General features: G+C 44.2%; 1 protein-coding gene across 2 annotated transcripts; it reads left to right on the top strand.

Moving 5' to 3' along the window:
- Positions 1 to 1,089: 1,089 nt before the first annotated feature.
- LOC136486864 (respiratory burst oxidase homolog protein F-like) lies at positions 1,090 to 10,435 on the top strand. 2 transcript variants are annotated; one of them, XM_066483930.1, is made up of 14 exons: positions 1,090 to 1,585; positions 6,556 to 6,676; positions 6,758 to 6,806; positions 6,886 to 6,996; positions 7,185 to 7,565; positions 7,652 to 8,038; positions 8,122 to 8,217; positions 8,323 to 8,438; positions 8,578 to 8,680; positions 8,821 to 8,988; positions 9,077 to 9,208; positions 9,327 to 9,455; positions 9,599 to 9,677; positions 10,013 to 10,435. In XM_066483930.1, exons 1-14 carry the CDS (start codon positions 1,090 to 1,092, stop codon positions 10,120 to 10,122), a joined length of 2,478 nt encoding a protein of 825 aa, XP_066340027.1. In that variant the 3' UTR covers positions 10,123 to 10,435. The 2 variants fall into 2 exon arrangements, with proteins under 2 accessions (XP_066340027.1, XP_066340017.1); XM_066483920.1 differs by lacking the exon at positions 1,090 to 1,585 and adding an exon at positions 5,603 to 6,082.
- The last annotated feature ends 583 nt before the right edge of the window (positions 10,436 to 11,018 follow it).

The raw sequence follows: 11,018 nt of genomic DNA, 5'->3' as shown, positions 1-11,018 counted from the left end.
TAGTTAATCGAGGATTTTGTCCTGTTTTGAAGTTTGAGAAGAAAATATAAACTTGGCGGTAGTTCAAGTGATAAAAATGACTTTTTCTTGTAGAGATCTACCCTCCCTGTTCTAATGTACAATGAAGAGCCCAGTAACTTCTTTTAGACCCTTGAATGCGGCCACTCAATTCTATTCTACTTCTACCAAGACAGAGATGGTATCCCATCTGTTGAAGTTGTTCTAACTTGGAAGTTCTAACCATTCAACAAAACCAGATGCAAGGACAGAGAAAACAAGTTCTTTCTATCGGCCCATGAATGATCCTATTTGTCTGCGCGTTACCTAGTACTAGTGCATAAGCGTAGTTCCAATTTAGAAAGCAATAGTAGTTTCTATGCAGTAAGACTCCTTTGGTAGAAACTACATCACTCAATGCAAGATTTTCAAGTGTAAGGCCCTTATAAAATATAAATATAAACTGAGAGCAATCCTCTTCACCCTCTCCACTAATCTTCTCTCCTCTCTGATCCTCTTCTATCATAGTAGGCACGAGAGCGTGAACTTAACAGGTAAATAAAAATTCAAATATGGCAGGAAACTTAAAAAAATTAAAATATATATTTCAGGGTAGCCATTCCTGAAAATGGATTTTCACGAGCGTCTGCTCAATTGAACCACCAGGGTTCTTACAGATTTGTATGTCAAGCATGCATTTTATCGTTGTCATGATGCACTAGTCTGGAATGACTACCCACCGAACTCTGAACCAGAGTCCAGAGCCCGCACGGAGAACGCTAATTCATTCATTCACAGATCAACAATCATCAGCACCAGATGATGATGCCCTTGACATGGGACGATCCAATGATGAGCTTGAGCCAACCAAAAGGTATCACATAGCATGATCACGAGTCAATTCCTAACTCCACCTTCGCCTCACCATCGCACCCTCTCCCGGCCTACCAAATAATCCAACCACACCACCACTGAAAGATGACCAGCCCTGCTTGTACTCTTGCACAAATCTAAACCCTTAAAGTAGCACAGACATCAACCATTGTTAGAAACTGTGTTGGCTTCGGCACATCGTGTGCATTCCAAATCATAATGGCATCCTCCCATGAACCCAACTCCTGCTCAAAGAACCCTACCATGCAACCAAGTTCGTCACCACTGTTTGAGTCTGGATTTTCAGGCACTTCTCCACTCCGGCCGGCGGCCCGCAGTCCTTCCATACAGTTCGTGTCCAACGTTGTTGTTGGCGACGGCGACGCGGTGGCCGCGTCCCTGAGCGCCTGCCCGTCGACGAGTTCGTCTCGTGGGAGTTCATCGGACATTGAGATCCAGGTGCTCTTCCAGGGGGACGACGATGACAACTCCACGACGACGACGACTTCGCCGGCTGTGTGCTCGCGCAGCACGTCTTTCCATGGATGCAGCGACGGTGAGCTGGATATGGAAGCCGGGATGTCAAGGCTGCTGCGAGCGCAGTCGCTGAGGTCGATGGAGGAGTTCATCCAACGCGACAGCACGGGGGAGCTGAGGTGGAGTGGTTTGGAGGGAGGAGCTCTTCAGTTCGCGTCGATGTCGCGGAGTAACGCTGGTTAGTTCTTTTGGCCGCAGGACAAGCCCTTTTTTTAACGTTCGTTTTCTGTGGCTTGCTTGCTGATTTGCTTCTCCTGTTTCTTTGGTTTCTTTAGACGTATTTACACATGAAAATAAGAAAATTATTAGCTACTCACTTTCATCCACAGATGCATTGCATTCTACACAAAAGAGTGATGTGTTTGAGCGCGTGACAATGACGAAGCTCACCAATAAGCTGTTGAACTAGTTGTGTGGTGCACTCAAGGTTTTAAATAGCGGGCTATTGGAAATAGCGACAACTTTTTTTTCAGCAGGTATGAAGCTATAGCGATGCTACGGCATATAACGTTTTTATAAAAAAAAACATGGAAAACACTAGTAATTGATGCAAAAAACATGTCAATATGAAATTCGTTGAACACAAAGTCTAGGTAATATTACCAATATGACATTACAAATAGTTTATGAAACTCCGGTGTTTAATTGTCCAAAATACTAAATTAGTAGCAAATGATAAGTAAGAAATAACTAATTAAATTGTCACTGATATGGTCTGTTGGCAAAATCTGAAATAGCGTCGCTATATTTGAACGTTAAAGCTATGCAACTTAGCGGCGCTATAGGGGTCAAAGTTGGCATAGCGGTGTAAATAGAAATAGCTTAGTGTCAAGTCTCTCCCGCCGCTATAGCTCGCTATTTTTTTTTCCATGGGTGTGCTTAATATTCATGCTGAAGTAAAGAAGCGTGTCACGGTGGATCTAGCTAATTTGGTAAGGTTGAGTCTAATCATCTAGGAGGGTTAATTGAAGAGGTATAGGAGTATCTCCAACAAATCCCCAATATGATATCTCAAATAGTGAACGATAATGGGGCTGCCCCAATATCTCTTTACTGATTATTGAGGTGGAGGATATGCTTTAGAAGGGGTTTCAATATTTGGAACTCAATCCGCATGCCTTATGCAATTTGACATTCAATGGAATTCTTCTGTTTATAATTGTTTTTCTTCCCTCTTCTTCAATTTTCTCAATTTCTTTCATTTTTACAGAACTGTAACTACTACCTCAGTCTCCATTAAAAAATATAATTCTCACTTTTCAAAGAAAAAAAATTTATAAACATTAATTATATCAAATAAGTACTATTAGATTAATTATATAGGGTATTCCGTCCAAACGCTCGTGCCTACCCCACCACCTACGTAGGCTGTGGCGCCTCCCCCGCCTACTGCGCTTGCCCGCCCACCCTGCCTTGCCCTGCGCCTACCCAACGTCCACGCGCTCGTCGGCCGAGCTCGAACTACCATGGCGAGATGGAAGGAAGGGAGGGGAGGAAGAGGAGAGGAGAGGGTGAGGCGCACCGCGCGAGGAACGCATGAGGTATGAGCCGAAGCCCTACAACAGGACGTTGTCCGCCGGCCACCGACGCCATTGCAGCATGTGAAACATTCGATCTACTTTTGAAACATTCAAATAAAACATTTGCAACATACGTCTAACATAAACACTTGAAATATGCGATTGAAACATGCATGTGTAGCCATTTGCAACATGTGAACACTAAGATCTACTTTTGAAACATTCAAATGAAATGATGCAACATACGTCCGAAACACCTAAAACACTTGAAACATAGTCTTGCAACATACGTATTTTGTCATTGCAACATATGGAACATCCAGATCTACTTTTGCAATATCTAGAACTTGAAACAAAAGCTAAATGTCTGAAACACTTGAAAACATATGGAACATCCAGATCTACTTTTGCAACATCTAGAACTTGAAACAAAAGCTAAATGTCTGAAACACTTGAAAACATATGCAACATTCAGATATACTTTTGCAACATCTAAATGAAATATTTGAAACAAAAGTCAAAACACCTAAAACACAGCGTTTGCCATGTGGCCACGACCTACCTGGTGGGGAACTGCGGTATAGATCGATGAGGAGGACAGGGAGCGGATGGAGGCTGCCCTACGCGGAAGCACTGGAGTGGCAACGTCGAGGCCGAGGAGGGCCGCCGCCTAGAGGGGCCTCGCGAGGAGCGCCATCTCCTAGGCCGTCCCTCACTGTACTTAAGTACTAGCAGTAGGATTGCAGCCCGTGGTGAAGATGAACAGAAAGTGGCGGGCTCCAGCGATGAACTCGGGGCACGACGCTGGGTGGGGCGGAGGAAGCGGCAGGGATGAAGAGGTACCGGCGCAGGCAGCCGCAAGGTGTTGTAGGAGGAAGCGAAAAGGACGGAGGAGGTGCTGACAGGAGGTGCGCTCCAGCTGCTATCTAGTTTGCACAGATGAAGACGAAGAGAGAAGAAGGATTAGTGATTCTTTTTTTAAAAGTTAAATGCACCAGAGGTCCATAAACTTATATGAGTGTTTCAATTAGGTCCATTAACTTTAAAAGTGGATTTCTAGGTCCCTAAACTTTTAAAGTTGTACATTATAGGTTCATACCCTTCCATATATGCATCTTATGTTGAGATGGTGTGCCACGTGTGCTGTGTGCGTCTTCTCTCTCATGTCTCTCCCTTTTTTCTCTCCCTCAGCTCTCTTAAACATTTCATCGAGCAGGTCTTGAGCGACGTCGAGCTTGCAGTACGCCTCTCTTTCTTCAGTATGCCCGTTTCCACTAGACACATGCTTCAGCTGCTCATTATGGATACCTGGGTGCAGCCGAGCGAGCGAGCGGAGTAGCTAGTAGTGGTGGCATCGCGATGGCGTTTGGCCTGATGGTGTTGATGCACACGCCGGAGCACGCCAGCAGCTAGCTCCTCAGCCACCGCCCGTACTATGCGTGCATGCCGAGGACCGTGGCTTTGATATACCTATACAGGATGCACTCATGTAGAGAATGGAGTCGGCGTCTGGGTACAACATGACATGCACCGATGCATGGCGTGCTTCAGGGAGGCCACCACACGTGTGTCATATGTTATAACTCATATATTACTCCGTAGCAGATTTGGACTAATGAAGTTAATTATGTGTTACACAAAATATCTTCACGTTTTCATTGGCCTTGGTCGGTATATGTACTGCATGCCTAGGACGCGTGCATTGTTGATGGAGGAGAAGCCAATGAACTGGAGCTCTAGCTAAGCCAGGAACACCTCATTGTTCAGTCGATAGCTATTGTTGAACGATGAGATCACCTCCGCTGCGCACTCCAAGTCTCCAACATTGCTCGCTCCATCATCTCGACCTTTGTTCATGGCGTAGTTCACCACCTCGCAGGGGGTGTAGGCCGCGTCTAGGTCGAGCTCGGCGGCCATGGCACGACGACGTTGTCCTGCATGCCGACTGCCGGCAAGGATGACCTTGGCGCATTTTCACTTTTCAGAGGAACTCACACTCGCTTGGGCATTTGTGTGTCAACGCCATCACGACACTGCTGCTGCTGCATTTACTCATGAGCCTACACCCAGATGTCGACGACATGCAGACAAGCAGTTGAAGTGGCCGGTGGAAACGGGCATGAGGATCGAGGCGTGCGCGAGCTCAACGTCGCCCAGGACCTGCTCGATGAAATGTGTCCGAGAGACTGAGTGGCAGAGGGAAAAAAAAGAGGGACATGAGAGGGAAGACGCACACGTGGCACGACACGTCAACATATGATGCATATATGGAGGGGTATAGATCTATAGTGAACAACTTTAAAAGTTTATGATCTTGAAATCTACTTTTGAAGTTGATGGACCTAATTAAAACACCTACACAAGTTTATGTATCTCTGGTGCATTTAACTTTTTTTAATATAAATACAGTATATACTACTCATACTCTCTAGTAGGAGTACTGGCCAAGCGACAAGGAGAAAGCGGAGTGGACGCGTGCTACGTCTGGAAAGGAGACGCCCGAGTCAGGGCATTTCTGAATTATATAATATATTTTCATAATAAAACTAATTGATGACATAAATATTGATATTTTTTCTATAAAATTGACTAAATCTAAAAAAATTGATTTATCTAAAACCTATAATTGCATTTTTTAAAGGAGGGAGCAGACAATTCCGCCCTGATGCCTTCTCTCTCTCTCGCTTGTATCGCTAAGTGCCGCCGTCGCCTGCCATTGCGCCGCCACTCATGGTGTTTCATGTTTGACACTTCGACGCCACTATCCACTTCGCCTTCTCTGCACCGAACCCTCGACTGGTTCGCGGCCGCGGTCCCACACTTTCGACCTTCTCCTCACCGACGACTCGAGAGCACCGCCGATACACGGACTACCAGCGCCGTTGTTCGCCATGGATAGAGGAGGCGAGGGCGCATGTGTCGGCGCTGGGTGCGCCTAGAGCCTGTAGCCACCGTCGCGAAATCCCCCATCTTAGGGTCAAGCACCGAGTCGCTGGCTGCTGCCCCCTCTCCCTATCGTCGCGCCATCCCTCTCCTCGACGTTGACGACGATGAGCGCGACTAGGGACCGGCCTTCGATGAAGCGGCGGCTACTGCTGGGTCTAGGGAGGGTTGTTGGCATCGAGCTGGGGCGGCGGCCCTCTCTCCGGCAACAGGTAGGTGGAGCAGGGGCGCGGGATGAGAGTGCGCACAAGCGAACTGTGGCAGCTGGCATTGGGAAAATCAGGCAACTCAACTTGATAAATCAAAGGTTGGAGGTGCTAAATGTGGGAGACGATTCAACCCCCGATTTAACAAAATGAAGTGCTAAATAATCTTAGTGAAACTTTTGATTGTACTTTGCTGCGTTTGATTTCCTGCAAAAGTTGGGGGCATTATGCATTGGGATCTTTCATTTCATATCTGATTATTGTTTCTATGATGCCTTATTAGCATATCTACATGGAAACACTTAAAGGATCCCAATGCAAAAAACAAATAATTCCAACTTAAACGTGATTGCTGTTATATATAACCTGCCATACAGGTTTTGAAAAATCAACAAGAGAATATTCAATAGTTTGAGGTTCTCAGGAATTACAAAAGCCTGTTTTTATTTGATCTTCAAACAATTTACTTGCTCCTGTAGGTGAGAATGAATCTAGAAATAACAGTTCAACCATATATCCTCTTCCGGTCAATCTAAATATCAACTCCAGTAGATCGATCGGTCGATCTCCTAGTCATGGCATCAGAATAGCAATGGACAGGTATTCTTCCTGAACTGTGATCCCCAACTCTTTACAGTACGCTGATCAACCAGAAATGTTTACACAAGCATATCTTTGCAGCTGCGAGAGAAACTCAATTAGCAGAATCACAGAAAAGGATATTAAGCAGGTAGAAGTCATCTATGATGAAAATTTACTTGTTATTGTTGTGAGCTAACACGTCTCCTTATGTGCTTGTAATTTACCAGGCAATTATGTTCAGTGCCTCTTTGAACAAGATCACATTAAACCAAGATGAGGCCACTGAATACACAAACTTGATCCTAGAAGAGCTCCAGACAGGCCAAGGAGTCATCCAGGTGATTTCCTAGTAATTTAAAACAAACAGTTCTTCATGCATAACCATGTATATTTATGCTACTATCATCACTATGTCGGTACAGAACCCCATGTTAGTAAACACAATTGATGGCATATACAAAAGTTTGGAACTTGGTAATAGCAGATTTAGACGTGTATCTCCTAGTAATTCAAATCCAATTTACAGATGAATGTCATGAGGAAGGGCCTGTCAAGGGATCTCCAACCAACTTGCTGGGCAATACCAATGCCAATGAAATACAGCCAACAGATACTAACTGCAACGATAGTCTTCTTCCAAGCTCAGTGGAGGCGTATATTTGTGGTTTTCTTGTGGCTCATGGCATGTGCTGCACTCTTCACATGGAAGTTCATGCAGTATAGACAGCGGTTGGCTTTCGAGGTAATGGGGTACTGCCTGTCGACAGCCAAGGGGGCTGCAGAGACGCTGAAGCTCAACATGGCCATTGTGCTCCTACCTGTTTGCCGCAACACAGTCACTTGGCTCAGGAGAAGCCGTGTTATCAACTCGGTCATCCCATTTAATGACAACATTAACTTCCACAAGGTGTGTGTGTGATCCTTTTTCAACTGTGTGTGTGTCATGCTTTACTGGTCTGATGGACTGAGTTTAACGCTCATCTTTTAGTTTAGCTTGTTGCGGCGGGAATTGTGGTCGGTATAATCCTTCATGGAGGCATCCACCTGGCATGTGACTTCCCAAGGATTGCAAGGGCAGACAAGACCTTCTTTGGACGTACAATTGCTGCTGACTTTGGGTACCACCAGCCATCCTACCTGGAGATAGTGGCATCAACCGAGGGGACAACTGGTATAGCAATGGTGGTCCTAATGTTGATCGCATTCTTGCTTGCTAGTAGTCCTTGGAGAAGGAATCCAGAAACCCTGCCGCCTCTAGTCAGACAGTTTGCTGGGTTCAATTCCTTCTGGTACTCACACCATGTGTTCATCGCTGTCTATGTTCTCCTCATTGTGCATTCCATGTTCCTCTTCCTAGCAAAGGATGTGGCAGAGAAGACGGTAATATAATACTGCTCATTAAATAAATAAAGCAAGTTTAGTATGTTTATGTCCCTCTTATTGCCACAAAATGCCTGTATCAGACATGGATGTATGTCGCAATTCCTGTGGTGATCTACATTGGAGAACGAATTTTCAGGATGGTCAGATCTATGGTGTTTGATGTCAAGATCCTCAACGTGTGATAATCTGCAACAAATACTGTATTCTTTTCAATGAAAATATGAGCTGTTATGTCAACTTTCAATCTTAGTTTTGTTTTTTCGTTTTCTGTTCCTTTACAGGCAACAACTTATCCAGGGAAGGTACTTGCACTCAAGGTGACAAAGCCTCCAGGTTTTCGATATCGAAGTGGAATGTATGTGTTTGTCCAATGTCCAGAAGTATCAAAGTTTGAATGGTGAGAAGGCCGCTATTAATTATATAGTCAACAACTGCTGTGCTGCACCAATTTTTAGTTAATTTCCTGCTGTCACTTGAATGAAGTGCATCCTTCTTACCTCTACTAATTCTAGATTTACTTTATCCAATTGTCTCAGGCACCCATTTTCCCTTACATCTGCTCCAGATGATGAATACTTGAGCATCCACATAAGATCTCTTGGTGATTGGAGCTACCAAATGTATAATGTCTTCCAACAGGTAAAGCACCAGTTCTTTATCCACTCTTGAATGAAGCAACTATTTTTTTTTCTCAAACACTCTTGAAACAATAATTATTCATCATGCTATTATTTGAAAGTTTACAGTGATACTTAAAAGATATGTTTTGAGGTTTGTAGGCGCCGCTTTCCAGCAACTCCAGCCTACCCAAAATATTATTTGATGGTCCCTACGGTGCAGCATCACAGGATCACTCCAAATATGAAATTATCTTGTTAATTGGGCTTGGAATAGGAGCAACGCCTTTCATAAGTGTTCTTAAAGACATTGCCAATGGATTAGATAAGGCAATGACTGTACCTTCACGATATGTAATTTCATATATACTTCTATCAGCTGAAAATTTATCATATTTATTATCTGAAACTATCTCAGGGACATGGCAGCCTAAATTATCACTCCGACCGACTGAAGAAGGCCTACTTTTATTGGGTGACAAGAGAGCAGGGATCCTTTGAGTGGTTCAGGGATATCATGAAAGAGGTTTCAGTTCTAGATAGCAAGCAGGTTCACTTTTATAACCACTTTAATTAAAAAGCGACCATATCTTCTTCAGAAATAGTACTCCATGTGACCACGTCACTACATATGATGTGTTCTTAAGATGTCAGTAATGTGCTTGTAGGGTGTGATAGAAATGTATAACTATCTGACAAGTGTCTACCAAGAAGGCGATAAGCGGTCGATGCTAATAAGTGCGATTCAAGCACTTCATTTTGCACGCCATGGCATTGATATCATCTCTAAAACTCCGGTAAGTGTATCTACTTTCCAAGGCAACTACGCATGACACAAGTGTCATATATGTGCCTAATATCTTTGGTTCTGAACCACATGTTGCTAAATAAGTGTTGGTTGTAGAATGTGAAACGTTAAACACAGTTGTTTAATTTGTAGGTTCGTACACACTTTTCGAGGCCAAACTGGCCTAGAGTGCTCCATGGTCTTGCAAGAAGGCATATCGGGGAGAGGATAGGTAAGAGTACTGTCTTGTTCATGCCTAGAAACCAAGTATTTCCCTGCCTGAAAATGAAATGAAAGAACAACTTAGAGATGAGAAAGGCAAATAAAGTGCATTCTTTATCTATTTAGTGATTTTGTGTGGCCGTAACATTTCAAGTATAATCACTTTTTCGTTACATGCCAATATTCTCATTCATCTTCACGTCCCAAGGAGCTGCAGAAATTTGCTCCTACCCTCTCAGCAATTTTCTTATTCTGTATTAGGCCGGGTAACCTAGCAACAGAAGCTTATAAGAAGAAACATTTGCTTCTGTGTTCCTCCTAAATTGAGCCTGAATGCATTGACAGGGGTTTTCTACTGTGGTCCGGACGATTTGGGAAGACAGCTGGAGAACCTTTGCCACAAAGTGAACGCGAGAACATTCACGAGATTTGTGTTCCACAAGGAACATTTCTAATAACAGAAACTAGCATATATCAGCTCCTTATGAACGAACCTACTGTGGGACACAATTGATAGTCATTTTAAATTTGTATTTGTATAGGATTGTCAATTGCAAGAACACATCTCAACAGAAAGTGGCACTGACGATTCTGTCTTCTGAAGACCATGTGCCTGCTAGAATACATTTTTTTGGCAAATGTGGCACTGATGATGAGCCACGACCTGTTATGAAACTGGTGATGTACAAGTCATACTTGCCTTAGTGCTCGGAATTAGGTAGATTTTCCTCCTCTTTTGCTTCCATCCAATCATTTGCATGCTAGCTACTCCCAATGATTCAAAAATTATATGTAACAAATTAACTAGATGTCGATGTAAAGATTGGACACACACCACAGGTGCGCATGCACCAATTGCTTGATAATCACCTCGCAATAAACTCAGCAAAACCCAGCCAACCCAGTATTTTCAGTCGCTGGGAAAGCCGAATAATGTGTCTTGGGATGGAGCCTGTCAGGTAGGACTGGGCAATTGATTTAAACTGAAAGTCCGGTTTAGTTTAATCGGTTTCTAGAAACTTCGGTTTTCAACAATCAAGAGCCGATCAGTTTTCAGAACTAGAAACTAACTTATTCGGGTTTTGTTTTATACTACAGTTTTTCGATTAAAACCGAATCGACCGAAGAATAGACTCAACATAAAACAAACAGGGACGCCGGTGTCGTGCTCCCAGCTCTACTCGTGCTCGCGCCGGCACGCCAGATGCAGATCCGCCGCTCATCTCCGACAAGACGAGCCGCGCCAACGCCAATGCCTTCTAGCGTCTCCCCTGCGTGCGCCGTTGCTGCCCTCTTGCCACTCCTCCACACACCCACCGCCGCCCTCCAGCCATTCCTCCACGCACCCACT

The sequence above is a fragment of the Miscanthus floridulus genome, chromosome 1 (assembly GCF_019320115.1).
Source record: "Miscanthus floridulus cultivar M001 chromosome 1, ASM1932011v1, whole genome shotgun sequence".
In the NCBI taxonomy this organism is placed as follows: Eukaryota; Viridiplantae; Streptophyta; class Magnoliopsida; order Poales; family Poaceae; genus Miscanthus; species Miscanthus floridulus.
The sequence above is the reverse complement of the archived record's forward strand: the minus strand, read 5'-3'. Positions and strand labels throughout refer to the sequence as shown.

Coding starts and splice junctions, on each gene's coding strand:
- LOC136486864 (XM_066483930.1), top strand. CDS start 1,090: ATGGCATCCTCCCATGAACCCAACTCCTGCTCAAAGAACCCTACCATG. Junction 6,997..7,184: donor CAGGCCAAGGAGTCATCCAG/GTGATTTCCTAG, acceptor TCCAATTTACAG/ATGAATGTCATGAGGAAGGG. Junction 8,681..8,820: donor TGTATAATGTCTTCCAACAG/GTAAAGCACCAG, acceptor TGAGGTTTGTAG/GCGCCGCTTTCCAGCAACTC.